The sequence below is a fragment of the Elephantulus edwardii genome, unplaced genomic scaffold (genome assembly GCF_000299155.1).
Source record: "Elephantulus edwardii isolate Elephantulus edwardi_28Jun2011 unplaced genomic scaffold, EleEdw1.0 scaffold00093, whole genome shotgun sequence".
Taxonomy (NCBI): domain Eukaryota; kingdom Metazoa; phylum Chordata; class Mammalia; order Macroscelidea; family Macroscelididae; genus Elephantulus; species Elephantulus edwardii.
This window is the reverse complement of record NW_006399843.1, coordinates 12105948-12124400: the sequence shown is the minus strand read 5'-3', so window position 1 is coordinate 12124400 and position 18453 is coordinate 12105948. Positions and strand designations below refer to the sequence as shown.

General features: G+C 41.8%; 1 protein-coding gene across 1 annotated transcript in view; it reads right to left on the bottom strand.

The window, feature by feature from the left end:
- Nucleotides 1-324: 324 nt before the first annotated feature.
- The window catches only part of CD3E (CD3e molecule, epsilon (CD3-TCR complex)), a 21037-nt gene continuing 2908 nt past the window's right edge, over nucleotides 325-18453 (bottom strand). Inside the window, exons 2-7 of the mRNA XM_006890886.1 lie at nucleotides 8811-8831; nucleotides 8067-8081; nucleotides 3410-3616; nucleotides 2024-2191; nucleotides 1288-1334; nucleotides 325-381 (exon numbers count right to left, since the gene is read on the bottom strand). Of these exons, the coding sequence (XP_006890948.1) occupies nucleotides 325-381; nucleotides 1288-1334; nucleotides 2024-2191; nucleotides 3410-3616; nucleotides 8067-8081; nucleotides 8811-8831 (515 nt within the window). The remainder of the gene's footprint in view (nucleotides 382-1287; nucleotides 1335-2023; nucleotides 2192-3409; nucleotides 3617-8066; nucleotides 8082-8810; nucleotides 8832-18453) is intronic.

Here is an 18453-nt window from a genome sequence, read left to right as displayed (position 1 = left end):
CAGGACAATTTACAAGAAAACGAGGGAGAAAGGGAACAAGCATGGGAGTGGAGTGAGGAACGGTAAGAACAGAAATATATATCTTGATAAGAGGGCCTGCCAAATGTTAAAGGGTGATCAGATGTTAGTTCAAAGGGCAACTAAAAAGGTGTCCCAGATTTGGACACAAGCAAAGAAGACAGGAAGGAGCAAGCTAGCGGAAAGGCTGTAGGCTGTGAGTTCATTATAAGGCAGAAGAATTCTCTGTGGGGTCCAAGATTTGTCCAAGAAACTAGGAGTAGCAGCTGGCCTTAGGCGGTGAAAGGCAAGGGTCATCAAAGTCACTCAGATATTTCTCTGATTCAGACCAGCATAGAGGTCCCGCTGGCCTTTCCGGATGGGCTAGGGGTGAAAGAGAGAGGATGGTTAGGATGGCAGGAAGCAGCTCCTAAGAAATAAGGGCCTCTGACGATGTAACTGTATTACAATGGGAGAACCTTGAGCTTGGGAGCCAGGAGGCAAGTTCAAGTCCTGACTTAACACTGACTGGAGGAGCCCTGGGCTGGTTCCCTCTTGTGATCCTCAGCTTTCTTACTTAAAAAATGGGAATCTAAAGATCCACCTCTCGGGACTTTTGTCAAGGTTAAGTGAAATCACAAGAAAGTGAATGTCATATGCTTGGCTGGTGCTTCGTAAATGTCTGTTGAATTTGTCCAGGAACGATATTCAAAATGTTGGACTAGGAGTGCACACATATCAAGCAATCAGAATAGTCTTGGTAGTCATTTGCAATCCAGGCATTAACTCTTTAATTGCTGAATCAAGAAGTAGTCTAGTGAGATTTAAGGGTAGGGCTGCAATGATTGGCTGTGTGTGTGTGTGCGCACACGTGGCATGTGTAGCTGCGTGTGAGGTTGAGGTTATGTTTTACTAACTGATGTAAGTGCTTGGTGGTAGAATATCAACCTAGAGTTTATGGTGTTAGGATTTACATACGTGGTATTCTCCAAAGCTGTCTCCCAATCAGTAAACAAGCCAGAGAAAGAAAGGCTGAGAGTGTGTCTGTCTCCTGCCTGTCCCTCAATGGCTTTGGAAGCCGTGCAGTCTTCCAGATGGCCCTGTTCTACCACGATGCCCTGTTCTACCATGAGAAAGCAGAGGGGAGCATGTGCAGCCTCTTCTGGGAACCCTGAGGAAGGAGCTTGGGAGAATTTGGGAGGAAAGATGGACAAGCCTATTTGTTCTTTTCTCCCTAGAAGGATCACCTCCCTCCTCATCCCACTTCTTGGCCGCTTTACCCCTTATTACCTCATAGTCTGGGTTGGGAACAGGTGGTGGCTTCTCCTTTTTTTGTCCTGCTGAGGAGACAGAAGAGGATTTGTTTCCAAGTGGGAATACCAATCTTGCAATAATGGCTACTGTGAGGGGACCTAGTTCCAGGATGGTAAAGCCCTTCATCCTTTACCACAGCAGCATCTCCTTCTTTCTCCTCCCCTCCCCAACCCTTTCCTCCCATTTCTATAGATCCCATAGTCTTTTTTTTCATCTTTTTCTGACTTTCAGTTCAAGATCTTTCATTGTTTATTTCTACTGGAGAAGGGGAAGGAAAATACAAACCCCAAGGCCTCTCTCTACACAGCTTGGGATAGAATCTGACTGTTCCAGAAGAGCAAGAGACCCCTGGGGGCAGAGTGGAAAGAAGTTGCACTGCCAACCCAAAGGAGCTTGGTTCAAATCCACCAGCTGCTCTGCAGGAGAAAAAGAGCCAATCTTCCCCTTGCTTTGGAAAGTGTACTGGAGAGTCAGCTAGGAGTCAGTTCTGACTCGATGGTACACAAACCACATATGTGAATAAGCTTTTTAAGGAAGTTGTACATAATAAACTTCTTTGGTACATTTCTGTTGAGAAGGAGCTGAGTGATCTGAGACATGAAGCCCTCTAGTGAGACCTTGGCCTTACAGGCATGTCTGACAGAGGCCTATCTGTAGGAGTTGGACCCTCCCTTTGGTGAGAATCTCCTCAGACCAAGTTTTGAGCTCTTACCTCTGGGTCTTCCACCACTGGCTGCTCCCCGAGTCACAGGTTTGGACTTGGCCTTCCGGTTCTTGCTCCAGTAATACACCACCAATAGCAAGCCCAGCGTGATACAGACATCAACAATGACAATGGCGATCACCACAAGGGGGTCCAGCTCCAGGCAGTTCTCACACACTGATATGAGGGTATGGAGAGAGGAGAAGAAATCACAAAAAAGGGAAAACAAGAGGTAACCAAGTAGGAAAAAGGAAAAAAATTAAGGTGGTTCTTCTCTTATACTTGCTTGCTTGCCACGGCCACAGCCATTTAATGGGTTTAAACATTACCAAGTATGGTGGTTACTTACAGGTGGAGTCTCTGGAGCCAGATACTGTTTGGCTCAGTCTTCACTCCATTTATCACTCAACTCAACTCATTACCACTGAGTTGGAACCAACTCAAAGTTGACCCTTCAGTGGGTTTTCAGAGGCTGTGAGTTGCACTGGGGGTGGAAGGACGCTGGCCATTTTTCTTCTGTGGAACCACTGATGATGATGACCTTTCAACTTTGAGAAAGCTGCTAGAGATGCCTTAGCTATGAGTCAGTTTTGATTTAACAGCAATGAGAGAGGGAGAGAGGGAGGGAGGGGAATTATTATGAGCAGCAGTGGTGCAGGGGTTAAAGTACCCTGCTGTCGAACAGCCATGGTTCGAGCCCCCTGGCAGCTGTTCTGGAGAACAATGCTGCAGTCTGCTTCCGCTAGACTTTAAGTTGGAATCAACTCAACAGTAAAGAGTTTGTTTTCCGTTTTTCTATTTTTGTTTCATTCTCAGCTGTGGCGGCCTTGTGAGTAAGGAGCTGTGCTGTTGACCCAAAGACAGGTGGTGCTAATCCACCAGCTGCCCCAGGGAGAATGATGAGCAATCTCCTTCTGCGGGATGTATGGCTTCTGAAAACTTGCTGGAGGCAGCCAGGAGTCAGTTCCAACTCACACAACAACAACATTATGCCTTAGCTTCTGAAGTCCTACTATATTGGCCTTGAGTCTCCTTTGCAAGCCTTTCTGACCCCTCTGGGTAAAGCACTAGGGAAAAAAACCCTCTTACCACAATTCAGGACATGATTCAATGCAAACGACTTGGCCAGTCTGTCTCTTAGGAGGTTGCTGTGTGAGATGCAGAGCTGGCTTAAATTGCCCAGATAGCCTCATGTGGAGTTGTTTAATCTCTGTTTCATAAAACAGTGATGTTACTTGGTGCTAGCTAGAGTCACAGGACTGAGTGTAAGAGAGAGCACAAGGACTTCAGGGGCCTATGAGTTTGGTGAGGGAAAGTAGTTGAGAATGCACTTTTAATATGCGCCCCCGCCCCTGCCCCAAGCCTGTCAGTTCTTGCTCCTGAGACCAGTATTACCTCGTGCTTTCAGGTAGAGGAAGTACTTCTTATCATTCTCATTATTGTAGCAGGCATAACAACCACTGTTGTCCACTTCGGAAAAATCCACCATAGTGTACACAGGTTCAGAAGAGCCAAGAGTTTTCCCATTTTTTTCCCATTTTATTTCGCCAGATAGTGGGCATTCCAGTGTTACAGTTTTTCCACTAATGCTGATTTTATATTCTGGGGAAGAGGACAGACAGGGAGAAGGGAAAATGGAGAAATCAGGAAGATTTCAAACAAAGCAAATGAGTGACACAGAACCTACTAAGTGCAGAAAGTTACCTGTCACCCAAGTCTTAGATTTGTTTGTCTGAAGTGAACCTGACTGGCTGGAAGTATAGAAGAGTGAGTATGGGGGAGAGAGGGAGCTAGAGTTTTTTAAAAGTGAATGGGAGGGGAGCTCTGGTGGCCTAGTGGCAAGGAGCTGCAACTACAATTCCAGAGGCGAACGGTTCAAATCCACCAGATGCTCTGCCGGGGAAGGAGGGAAAATCTCCTCCTGTACCAGTCAGATCTGATTTGACGGTACACGCACACAGAAAAGTAAAATAAAAAAAAAAAAGTGAATGGGGTGGGGAGTGGCAGGGAGAAAAGTGCAACAATGAATGACTGGAAACCATAAGTCTCTGTAAACTTTCATTAAAATTAATAATAATAAAAAAAGGCGCCTTTAGGGTTGAAACATGGGAAGGGGAGAATGGAAGTAGAGAAAAACATGGAGTGTGAAAGATGGAAGTAAAATGTGAAAGTTTCTATTTGGAAACTCTTTAAAAGGGAGGTTGGGAATGCAAAGCTGGGAGGTCATCAGTTGCCAGGGTTAATCTCAGAATCAATCTGTTTCCTCCTCAGCTACTCACTGCTATCCATTTTCAGAATGGGTACAAACAAAAGACTAATCAACTTACTCAGCTCTGTGTGTCCACTTGTTTCTATAGAAAACAAGAAAAAGAACCTTAGTTTAAGATTACATTGTAGGTCTGATTTTTCAGGGGGAACCAAATGCCATCCCCACTATGTCCCCAAAAGTGCCCCATCCTCCAGAGTCTCAAGCGTCAGGGGTGACATAAACGAGCAGAGGAGTATGCTCAGAGTTCTAACTCAAGACACAGCACACTGAGAGCACACCAGTATGTCCCCTTAGTCCCAGACACATCAAAACTTTTAGATCTTAAAGTTGATAAAGAATTCTGATCCTCCTGCATTAGCTGAACCATATTCCAAACAGAGATGAAGGGATATTCTTAGAATAAAGACCTCCACACCTTTGAATCACTGATCCTGGACCTTACCTATTGACCATTATTCATATTTTGCTGGAAGAAACACAGGCCCTCAGAAGGGATAAAAAACTCATCTGTCCCGCACTTCTACCCATCCATTTCTGTAACTGTCCTTAAATGATTTAAAACATCCTAAAAATCATTAAAGAATGGTTCTCCCAATAGAATGTGGTGTTATTTTAAATTGTTTCCAAGTCTAACTAACTTGCAATAATTTTCTTAGAAGAAGCTATTGATGTAGACAATTGAAATTCACAAATAATACACCAAATAGCATATGGGGATTCAGCCACATTCCCCATAGTTTTGCTCTGGAAGTGGGGCTGTAGGGTGCATTCCTGTTTCTTGGAAGATTTAGGACTGGGAACCTGGGCAGCAGGAGGCAATTCCAGGGTCTGTGCACAACACCCATCAGAGAGGAGGGGGTGGCATGCAGAGGCAGCACTTTCTCTATCAGGAGTGTTTTGCTACAGTGTGCAGTAAAGTTCAGAGAAGGAAGAACAGAATTTGAATCCTAGCTATGCCCTCCAAAGGCTGTGTAACTAAGGACAAGTCACTTAACCTCTTCAGTTTCTTAATCAGGGAAGTGGAGATAAAACATCTATCTCCTAGAGCTTTTGTGAGAATTAAAGAAAATTTGCTAATTCCTTTTATCTTTTTCTTCTTGGTGTCCTGCTACAATGGGGAACAGAACTGAGTTCTGACTCAGTTGCTCAAAGAGCAGTCTGCCTGAGATGGCACTAAATAGCAAATCATTCCCCAGCAGTTACCCACTTCCTACTAATTAGAAGCTGAGCATCCTGACAATAAGTAATGTTGCTCTGACTTGCAGGTGACTTTGCATCACTTAAAAAAAAAAAAGCTAAATGAACTGGAAATCACAAATAGAGTAAAATTAAGTAAGTATAATATGCTGCATGATGTATTTGGAAAAAGAAATGCAAAGAAACTGGCTTCTATCTTTCTGTTGTTGGCATAAATTTTGTTTCAGAGTTTACATATGCTCATACAAGGGCCCAAGTGTCTATGCTTAGAAACAGTGTGTTTTCAAAGATTTTTTAAAATAATTCAAAATGGTTAAGAAAATGAGCTTTAGTGTTTGATAAAGTCCGCACTTACATTTAACTCTGATTGGGTTATATGTTTATTTTTCCAAGCCTCAGTTTTCTTATCTATAAAATGGGGATTTTAGAATTGAATGAGGAAATGAAAATATTTAGGTAATGCCTAGAACAAAAGTTCTCAGTTAACATTAATGTTTATTATCTATAATATGTATGCTTTCCATATAATAATAGTTAATATCCACTTACTGCTTTCAGGCTACTAACTAGAAGGTCAGGGAGCTCTGGTGGTCGTGTGGTATGAAGTGACACTGCGATACCAAAGATATGCAGTTTGAATGCACCAGCTGCTCTGCAGGAGAAGGATGGACAATCTCCTCTCGTACTATGAACTGCCTGTGAAAACTTGCTGGCGGGTCGGCTGTGAATTGAGTTGGTTCAACAACAATCAAAAGGCCAGCAGTTTGAATCCACCAGCCATTCAGTGGGAGAAAGCAGGACAGTTTCCCCCTGTAAAAATTTACCCTAGAAACCTGATTGAGGGTTGCTATGAATTGATCTAAGACAGTGTTTTTGATATACTAGTTAATATTTTAAGTCTGTTAATTATGAATAAAACCTTTACCAGAACCTTGTGAACTCAACTCATTGCCATCGAGTTGGAACCGACACATAGCTGACCCTCCAGCAGATTTTCAGAGACTATAAGTCAGGTGGGAGGAGATTGTCCAGCTTTCTGCCTTGGAGTAGCTGGTGGATTTGAACTACCTGCCTTTGGGATGGCAATGTAACTTTCTACCAAAAAGGCCGAGTCAGCTCCCTGCTCTATGAACTAGTTACCATTACTGACCTCATTTCACAGATGACAATGCTATGGCACAGAAAAATTAAAGAAATGGTTCATAGCCACCCAGCAAGTAAGTAGTTAGCCTTGGTTTAAACATCCGTCTAGCTTTAGACTCTTAGCTTCATTTGGTAGGGCTTTATCTCCTTTGCCTAAAATATTCTTCCCTAGAATATTAACTCATCCTTTAAAATGTCATTCAAGAATTGCCTCCTCTGGGCTGGGCACAATGATGGCCACCTGCAGTCTCAGCTACTCGGGAGGCTGAAGATGGAGGGATCACCTGTGTGCAGGAGTTTTGAGCTGATCGGAGATGCTGTGTTGATGGATACCTGCAATACACTTGACATCAATATGGTGACTTCCAGGGTGCCTCAGAAGGGAGGTGCTGTCCAGGTTAGGAAGGAAGCAGGACAAGAAACAATGCCCTCTGAGAATCTTTTCCAACTAGCCTATGAGGAATTGGTCAGTACTCTGTCTATACTTCATTTCACTCAGAGTCTACTGATATCAGAGCACAAAACACACTATATTACTAATTATTTTTCTTTTACACAAGGCTACCAACCAGCTTCAGGTAGAAAGATAATAAGAAATGTATCCATAGATTTCTTAATTTATGAATTAAAAAAATATCCACTGAGCACTTAGTATGTGCCAGGCACTAGGTCAGGTACATAAGATGCTCTCTCTGCCTTCTAGGAATTAATACTTTACAGAAAAAAGTGTGGTCATAGAATCCTTAATTATGCTTATACGAAATCTATAGCTGGAGCAAGAAATAATTTAGCATTGTTGTTGTTATGTGCCATTGAGTCACTTGTGACCCAGTGGCCCTATGTATAACAGCTCTGAATCCTACTCTATCCTGTGCCAATCTTAGAGTCTCTGACACACCTACCCCCATTACCCCAGTGACTGGATCAATCCATCTCATCAAGGGTCTTCCTCTCTTGCGCTGTTCTTACCCCCTCCCAAGCATGATGTCCCTCTCCAAGGACTGGTCCCTCCTTGCAACATGCCCAAATTTAGGATTAGGAGGCAGTAATGCAATGCTTTATTTACATCCAATGTATATGTATTTGAAAATACATGTTATAGAAAAAAAGAAATTATATGTTATAACTGCAAATAAAAATTACATTTGAACCTGGAAAAAAAAAAGTGTGGTCGCTCCAACCCGTACTCCTAGGTATATCTTACGTTTATGTGCATATACTTCCTGATCATACACTCAGAACACATGCCATACCTCACCTGGTTATGCTTGGCCATAATCAGACATGACAGCTACCAACAGCCAAATCTTATCTAGGTCCTGCTGAAAGGTAATTATATTTTCCCTCTGATAGTTCTGTCTCTCAATCACTGTGATTATTCTTTGTGGCCACTTTGCTCCACATTTGTGAAAAAAAGGCTGAAAAAAGTGAAAATTATCTTACCATGGTTCTCATTATCTGAAAAGAAAATGATAAGAAACCATTAGCGACATTCTAAATCAGACCCTGCTCCCCTGAGTTGGAATAATTTTCCCCTCCTCTGTTAGAAAACAATGGATCCTCACATTCCTTATACTGGGTACAAAAGATTGTTTTGGGTTCTCGAGTCTATAGTTTACTGAGGGTCATTGACAAAAATGACTCTTACACCATGCACACTACACATTATATTTTTTAAGAAAGTATAATTGCTTTCGGGTTAATGAAGTTGGTTTAATCCACTGGAGAAATTGGTTAAATAGTGAGGCTTCCGATAGGGAGCCTCCCTCAACACTGTTCCTATGACTGAGGAAGTGAATCCAGGCCAGGCCCACTCATAAGCATGTGCACATACACGCACACACATAAACCCATAGTATTCGGACGTATGTGTCCCAGAGTGGAGCTGTGTCCGTCCACAAATGGACACAAACAACGTATGGCCAGATATGTATTCGTGTGACCCACCCTCTGCAAAATCTCACATCAGGTATGAAATGCAAACAAAAGAACATATTTGGCATTTTCAATTTCATTCTCTCAATTTCCCCCTCTTGGATAGTTAAATCTCACTATTTTGGCACTTTCCTAAAAATGAAGAAGATGGCAGAAACACCTTTTCCTGATTTCAGTGAGAGGCCTACAGAGAGCTCCACTCATCAAGACTGAGAATTCTGATTTCAAAAAATGGAGGGAGGAATATATTACCGTCTTGATCCTGTTCACCACCTAGAAAATATTAAGAAAAAGGAGTTAGTTAACACTGTGAATGCTCGTAATGTTAAACATTAAATGGGTGATAGTTTAGTACGATCATTTAAGAACAGCTAAGCTGGTCCTGCCTGTTGTTACATCACAGTCATTCCTACTTCAAGAAAAGGTAGCTGCAGACAGGCATTCTCGGTCAAGTCAGAAGGAAGCGGTCAGTATTTAACAGACAGAAGAGCATTTAACAGATAGAAATTAAAACTTTGGGTCCATCCCCCCCACCCTCCACCCCCCACCCCCTGCAGTGGGGAAATGGCAAAAGAATTTTGCAACTAAACTTTCATTTCAAAAATTGCTTTTATGGTGAAAAATATGCTCTTCTTTGGGTACACACATAGAGATTCTGGCTGCACCTCATCTGCTTATCTGCTAATTCAGTTGTTCCATTTGTTCTCTACACATTTCCAGACGGAGCTGGAAATTATCTGACACTCTGATTACTCACCAACAAGAGCCTGTGAGTAGAAAACCTGATCACAGTCCCACTAGGCCTTGGTGTCCCCTCACCCAGCAGTGAGTCAGTTTTGTTACAATGAACAGTTGCCCTGGTTGTGCCTGAAAGATTTATATTTGCCTGGACCTCTACTGGACTAAGAAGTTCTCTAGCGAGCTGAGATCTCTGTGATGGCATGTTGTCACGACGTTAAGTAAAAATGGAGGGAAGAACTCTAGAGAAGGTGTAGCAGTAGTTTTATATCATAAACCTTTCAGCAAATGCCTGGCCACTCTGGGCAGAAGTCACACTCGACTCCTTCTTGCTCACAATGCATTCATTCCTCAAACCAGAGAGCTTGTTGGAAACGCAGCATCTCTGTTTCCATTCTAGATCTGTAGAAGCAGAAGCTGCCGTTTAAAGGACTCTCAGATAATTTATGTGCACAATTGTAGTTGTTGTGTATACCGTCAAGTCAGAACCGACCCATGTCTGATCCTTCAGTGAGTTTTCAGAGGTGGTAAATCCCATGGAAGGAGACCGTCCATCCTTCTCCTGTGGGGCAGTTGGTGGATTTGAACCTCTGCATACTTTTGACTTGGCAGCACAATTCCTTACCACTAAGCCATCAGAGCTCCCTCATGCATACATTTAAGGATGAGAAATCTTAGTCTGGATAGATCTCAGAAGATGAATCAGGAAATAGAGACATCATGGCTGTGGCTTTGCAATTGCAGCTCAGTTGTGATAGCCTTTTCTAGTTCTCTGAAACACAATGGTCACAAGCCATTTTCAACCATTTGGCCTCCTGTGCAGACATTAAGGGCAGAGACAGACAGACTTGGCTTCTGCGCTTACTAACTGAGGTTTTAAGCAAATTGTTCACCATTTTTGAGCCTCTGTTTATCTGTAAAATAGGTAAGGCAATGTTTGTTTTCCAAGGTGGAGGTAATGATTAAATTAGTTAACATATATAAAAGGTCCCCTCCCTTTATGTGATGTCTCACACTCAATAAACAGCAAGGTTTTGGGTTTTTTTGTCTTATTGATCTAATTTGAAGAATAGAAATGGTCTTTGTTATTTATTAACCTATGTTCCAACTGATCAAGAGCTCTTGATAAATGAAAAGGCCGAAAGCCTGTGAGCTATTTAACAGTCTCAAAAATACCAAACTTTCTATACAGTGCACACAATTTGGGTTCATTATTTTGTGCCCTACACCTGCTTTTCCAAAGCAGAGAATGGAACTTAGTTCTTCTAATCTCTTCCAATTAGCCTCAAAGGTCTTGATAAATGTATTGATGGAACAAGCCTGAGAACAGACAGAAAGAGTTTTAGCTTCTGATAGACATCACCTCGATTTATTGTATTGGTCTCTAAGCTTCCAGGCACCCAGGGAGTTTTTTTTAAAAAATTGGCTTCCAGCCTTTACTCTCACTCTTCTCTTAACACAAATAGTTCCCCAATCGTCTGATAAATGAGCCTCTTTGGTGTTAATGGGCAGCCCAGGTAAGGTCTGGGGAAACACCCTCCCTTTTCATCCCATCAGCTCACCTGATAAAAGGCAGAGCCCCAGAGTTATCCAGAGAGTGCACAGCCGCATCCTTCTCCCCCCAAAACACTTGACCTAAGATGGCGGAGGTGAGTAGGCGTATTACTTCTGAAAAAGAAACCAGAGGGCCCTTTCAAAGCATCTGCTGGAGATGAAGACCCTGGGACCATTGCTCCCAATGGTAGCATGAAAAGAGGAGCTTTCTTTACAGGAGGGAGACTCACCATTTTCTGAAGCAGGTCCCCAAGGCTGGGAGGAGAGGCAGGCTTCTGAACCCCACACAGGAAGTGTGGAGGAGCCTCTGGGCCTGCGGGGCTCTGCGTCACTTGGAAATGATCTACGAGGCAGCCACCTGGGTTGGTTGATGAGCGAGTTGGGCCCCACATCCCACCCATAAAGATGAACCAGAAGACTGACAAAACCTGAGGCGCCTGTGCAAAACACCTGCAACCCGACTGCCCAGGCTTTACCCAATATACGTGCAAATGGGGGCCTTCTTCTCCGATACCACTCTCTACGCCCCTCAGAAGTAAGCTGTGATGGGAGGGTGACACTGCAGAGAGCAGCATGACTTTTGCTCTATGGTAGACTTGGTGTGAGCCAGAGAATACAGTTATTTTATTAATAAAAGCAGTGACTTGAAAATACTCATTGACTTAAAACCCACAATGTAGTATTTGTTTATAACATTTGCAAAAATGCTTTTTTAAAATCTCACACTACTGAATATTGAAAAGGGTTAAAGAATACACTCACACACACAAAAAGAATACGATCACAGAACAAGCTCGTTCTCTCAGACAAAGAGACTTTTTTTGTTCTGATAGATATAATCATAGTCAACCTCAAAATCTGCTGTTATTAGTGTGAACTAATACAGCATTTCTATATGCCAGGCACTGGTACCAAGGACTTGGTCAATAAAATCCTTTAATCTTAAAAAAACCCACTGAGGTAGACACTGTTTTCAAGTCTATTTTGTACTTGAGCAACTGCTACAGAACTTAGATTCTAAAAAGCAAAATTATTTGTTTAGTAAATATTCAATAAGCTGGGTACTCAGGTGGGTTAGAGGTAAGAAACTGAACTGGAATCCTAAAGATATAGGGTTCAAATCCACTGGTTGCTCCGAAGGAGAAGGATGGGCAATCTTCTGTGCAATTAAACTACCTCTGAAAACCTGCTAGAGGATCAGCTCTGAGTCAGTTCTGACTTAGTGGCACACAGCAACAACTATTAATACAACAATAAATGACAGGCTTTCATTCTTTATGGAAAAATAAAGGAAATATGCACATTCAATGGATAATTACAGGAAATTCATCATGAGAAAGAGGACATAGAGTCGCTATGGGTATGATAAAAGTGACCCTTAGCCACCACTTGTCTGAACAGTGAGCTGCACCATGGTGTTTGTATGTTGCTGTGATGCTGGGGGCTGTATAAGCAGCGTTAGCTGTGCTGGACAGGCATCACCAGAGCTTCCAGAAGACGACAGAGTAGGAAGAAACACTTGGCGATCTACTTTTGAACATTCCAATGAAAGTTTATGGACTTCTAGGTAAGATGAACCTTCTTCAAGCCATATCTCATATATCATGACAATCCATGGAATATTCAGTACTTTTCTCCAACACCAGAGCTTAAAGTCATTGATTCTTTTTAAAAAAAATTTTAATTTAATTTTTTAAGGCATTAATTCTTCTGTCATCCATATTCATGCCCTGCTCTCATATGCATAGCAAGTGATTGAAAACGCCATGACCTAATCAGACACACCTTTGTCTTCAAACTGACATCATTTGCTCCTCAATAATTTGAAGAGTTCCCTGACTGCAGGCTTTCTCAGTGAAATATGTCTCCTGATCTTCTAATTGCTGATACCAAAGGTATTTGATTGTGGATCCAAATAATATGAATTTGCTGATAATTTCAAATTTTTCCCCATCTACCATGATGCTCAAATGCCATAATGGAACAACTGTGCCATAGGTGTGCCAAACACCATAATGGCTACCCATTGTGGGTAGTGTTTGGTGGAGCTCCCAGATTGATTCTGGTTTGGAAGCCGGAGTGGTATTCATTTCCTAAATCACATTCTTCTGGAAACTCTGTGAACTTGAAGAAACAATAGTTATAGAAAGGCTTCAGGTCTTTTGTTCATAGGGTGGCTATGAGTCGTGCTCAACTTGGCGGCAATCAACAACAACAACAACAACAACAACAACAACAACAACAAATAAGATGACAGACTAGAGAGATGTCCAGACTCCCTTCTACAAAGATATCCCAAAAAACCCCCAAAGATAATAGTTACAGATAACACATTAACCCTGAGTTTTAAAGATTAAAAAAAAACCACCCCAAACACAAAAACCACCCAAACAGTTCAAACACTGACATGAGGAAGAAATGGAATGAGCCCATCAACTAAGGAGACAGATGGAGTAGTGAGTTGGGAACAGTGAGGCATTGCCATTTTGAACCTTCTTCTTTATTTTTTTTAAATGTTAATAAATTTTTATTTAATGAATGTTGCTCTTTTAATTACATTTTCCATCAATATCACCACAGTTCTTCCAAAGAACTTTGTAGACAAAGATTCATCTTCAAGAGAGCTCTTGTTCCACTACTGTTCTGTCAATAGAGAAGTAGATTTCTGGAGGTCTTGCTCCTTGGCTGTATTGCCTCTGGACATAAGAGCTATCACATTTGTATCACATTAGGCTGCATACTGATTTGCTTGTTACCTCTCCTATTATTTCTCCATATTAGTCACTTACTTCAGGGTCATTTTAGGATGCCAGTACTTCATGCATCGTCTAGGACTTTCTTGTCAGTGCAGAAGCCTACAACTGCAGCAGTGTTCACACCAGCAGTGCTGACAACGAAGATGCAATCTCCTCTGGGAGTACAGGGAAGCAACATTTCCTCCTTTTCATAATCCCCACGTCCCAGCCAAGTGACTGGCAGTGTTTCCCTGCCCCCATCCCAGCACCATGTATGCTCAGGGTGGTGTCATTCTGTATCTGGCAGTAGCAATGTGTGCACACAGCCCCATGTGCAGAGCCTCCCTCCATCTGGGAGTTTGTGTCATGCAACAGCTCTGGGATTATTGAACATATCACCTCTAACTGGGATCCTTGACTCTTACCAGATGCTCTTGTGTGTTCTGAATCTGACATGCCACACCCACATTTAAAGCAGTGTACTATCCATGGTACACTAGAGGTATGAACCAAGGTATCATCTTGAATCTATTCCATCTAAATTTCAAAATCAGGTTTAATTAAAATTAAGATTTGAAGCATTGAACACCAATGACTAAAGACCACATGAGTTGTGGGATGATATATATCAAGGATATCAACCACGAAGAGAACAAAAGGTCATTACAAAGACAGACAGAAAGGAAAAAACAAAATGGATGTCAGAAACAACTCTGGAAATTGCACCAGAATGTCAAGAAAACCAAAACAAAGAGGAACCATGCCGAAGTAAAAGAGCAGAAGAGATTTCAAAGGGCAGCCTGAGAAGACAAAGCAAAGTATTATAATGGAATGCGCAGAAAGCTAGAATTGGAAACTAAAAAGGGAATAATTCACTTTGCACCTCTCAAACATGGAGAATTGAAAAAAAAAAATTAACCCTTGTGTCCAATATTGAATGATGCTATGGGAAATATCTTGAATGACCCAGGAAGCATCAAAAGAAGATGGTAGGAATACACAGAGTCACTGTACCAAAAAGAACTGAATGACACAGAAAAATTTCAGAAATATCATATGAACAGGAGCCAGTGGTAATGAAGGAAGAAGTAGAAGCTGCATTGAAGACATTGGCAAAACATAAGGCCCCAGGAATCAATGAGATACCAACTGACTTGTTTCAACAAACAGATGCAGCCCTGGATGTGTTCACCAGTCTATACCAGGAAATATGGAGGACAAATTTGGAGGAAATTTGGCCAACATATTGGAAGAGTTCCATATTTATTCCCATTCCCAAGGAAGGTGATTCAACAGAATGTGGAAACTACCAAACATTATCATTAATATCACATGTAAGCAAAATACTGCTGAAGATCATTCAAAAACTGCTAGAACAGTACATAGATAGGAAACTGGCAGAAGTTCAAGCAGAATTTAGAAGAAGCTGTGACGCCAGAGATATAATTGCTGATGTTGGATGGATCCTGGCTGAAAGTAAAGAATACAAGAAGAATGTCTGTTTATGTCAAATGCATTTGGCCATGCAAAGGCATTTGACTATGTAGATAATAACAAGTTATGGCTAACATTGAGAAGAATGGGAATTCCAGAGCACTTAATTGTGTTCATGTGAAACCCATACCTAAACTAGGAGGCTGTTGTATGACTAGGGAACACTACATAATTTAAAATCAGGAACGGAGTGTATCAAGGTCATTCTCTCTCTCCCTATCCAATCTATGCTTAGCTAATTATTTGAGAAGCTGGACTCTGTGAAGAAGAATGTGACATCAAAATTAGAGGAAGATTCATTAATAACATGTGTTATGCAGATGACACGACCTTGTTGAAAGTGAGGAGGACTTGAAACACTTGTTGTAGAAGGTCAAAGAATACATCCTTCAATATGGATTGTATCTCAGTGCTCAAGAAAACAAATACTGGACCTATAGGTAACATAATAGAAAGAGAAAAGATTGAAACTATCAACAACTTCATCTTACTTGGATCCACAATTAACACTCATGATACCAGTAGTCAGGAAATCAGGAAATGTACAATTAGAGATTTCTCCAGATTATTGAGAAGCAACGATGTCAGTTTGAGGACTTTTGTGCCTCATTCAGGCCATAGTGTTTCCAATCACTTGCTATGCATCTGAGAGTTGGATAAAAACTAACTCAAGCTGTGTCAAGGAGTAAAATTTAACACAAAAAAGATCGTTATCAAGAAAGAATTGAAAACAGGATCCACATCTCATACCATACACAAAAATCAACTCAAGTGGATCAGAGACATGCAAGTAAAGCCCCAAACCATAAGGTTCATCAGAGACAAACTGGGATCAAGCTTAGGCAGCCTAGTCTATGGTATAAAGAAACTGTCAAATGCAGCCGATCTGGAGAGGATAAAACTGATGAATGGGACCTCCTAAAGATTAAATCCCTGTTTGCATAAAACCCTTTTCCAACAAGATGAAAAGAACACCTACTGACTGGGAAAAATGCATTTGGCAATACCATTTCAGACAAGGGTCTCATATAAAAAGTTGACAGAATCATAATACAATTACGAAATGGGCAAAAAACATGGAAAGACTTTAACCAGAGGAATTCTTATGGCAAGCAGACACATGAAGAAATGCTAAAATCACTGGCAATAAGAGAGGTGCAAATCAAAACCACAATGAGATACCATCTCACTCCAGTTAGTAGTGGCAAAATTTAACAGAACAGCAAGTAATAAATATTGGAGAGGATGTGGCAAGATAGGAACTCTTTTTTTTTTTTTGTGTGTGTGTGTGTGTGTGTGTGTGTGTGTGTACCGTCAAATCAGATCTGACTGGTACAGGAGGAGATTGCCCTTCCTTCCTCAACAGAGCATCTGGTGGATTCGAACCATGTGCCTCTGGGATTGCAGTGCAGCTTCTTAAGATAGGAACTCTTATACATTGTTGGTGGGATTGTAAAATGGTACAACCACTCTAGAAGGCAGTTTGGCACTTCTTCAGAAAGGAGAACATAGAAATTCCATATGACCCAGCTATTCCACTGCTTGAAATATACTCTGAGAAAATGAGAACTGAGGCACTAACAGAGACTCATACACCAGTGTTCATAGCAGCATTATTCACTATTGCAAGAACATGGAAACAGCCCACATGTCCAACCACAAATGAATGGGTTGAGAAATTATGGTACAGTCACATGATTAACTACTATGCAGCATGCAGGAACAATGATGTTGTAAATTACTACTTAATTTGGGAGGGTCTGGAGAGCATTATGCTAAGTGAACTAACTCAATCCTGTAATAAAAAAACCCCAACAACTGTATAAGGCCATTATTGGAACAACACAACCATGCTTGCTAAAAACAGAAAACTTGAAGCACTGAATGATGGAGACACAAAACAGCTATGTTTGTTATGGATTACCCTTTAACAATGGTAATAAATGTAAAAAAAAAATGTTACAACTGGACTAACAAATAGCGTTGTGATAACTGAAGAAAATTTTGAACTGCTAATAAATTAAATTTTCTTGGATCCAGAATCAAGACCATGAAAGTAATAGTCAAGATGTCAAACACCCCATTCCAGTGGTCAGTTCTACTACAAGAGACCTTTTCAAATTTCTTATTCTTTTCTTTATTTTTTTAAAGAGATAATATTTTGAAGACATTAATGTGTACTTCTGGGAGCTCTGGTGGCCTACTGGCAAGAAGCTGTGCTGTAATCCCAAAGGCACAGGATTTGAGGACACCAGCTGCTCCACAGGAGAAGGATGGGTAATATCCTCTCATGCTATCAAGCTGCCTCTGAAAACCTGGGAAAAAAAAGATCATTATTGGAGAATGAGTATGAGGATTTAAGGAGATGGGAGGATGGGAGCAGAGGGGTGAAGATGGGGTGGGGTAGGGAGGTTAATCATAGGGTGACACAATTTGATGAGTGGAGGGAGGGCTGGGTAAAGGAGATGGGAAAGATCCAGTGTGAAAAACAATGTATTTGAACTTTGTAAGTAAACCAGTAGAACGACTATGAGAAGTAAACCAGTAGAACGACTATGAGAATCCAAGAGGGAAGAGTTGGGAGGGGGGAAGGTAGGAGCAGAGGGCTGAGGATTAGGGGGTGGGCAATAATCATAGGTGTTAGTCTGAGCAAAGAGGGCCAAAGAGAAGAATGGAGAATTCAGAACTCAAATGCTGATGGCCTTGCTTGTTGCTTATAAGAAAACGGCCTTGCCTGTCTGGCTAAGCTAGCAGGTGGCTCGTAAGTCAGAGTGGAATGTCCCTCCCTAAAAACTCTGTTTATAAAAATCCTCCCCAGTAAGTTCACAGTGTGACTTCCCATTCTGCCTCTCCAGGATAAGGAACTCAGCAGGGAGCTCCCCTTTCCCCCCTTTAATAAAGCTGCATTAAGCTTTCTCTCGTTCTCTCTGATTTCTTCTTTAAACCCACTAACCTAACCTAACAATAGGGTTGCACAATTTGATGGATGGAGAGAGGCGGGGTGGGGGGGCGGCGGCGGGTGAAGGAAATGGGAAAGATCTGGTGTGGATAACAACGTGCATGAACTTCGTAAATTAACCAGTATATTAGTGTCAGCTGCATGCGGCCTCTGGCTTCTTGAGGAGAAGCAGGTATGGAAGGCTCCTGGCGCTTGTGTCTTTCTCTGTGCCGACTTGCCAGATGAACTGGGGGTCGCTGGGCCAGAGTTGGCCAGCATTTGGGTGTGCCAGAATGGTAAGATACGGAAGGCGGCCCTTGGGCCTATTTTTCTTTGTTTTTGTTTAAACAGTCTTCTAGGTTGTATAGCCCTGGAGTGTCCACTTGCTGTACAGAGGTAACTTGTGGTCACTGTGAAGCTGAACACTGTGACACTG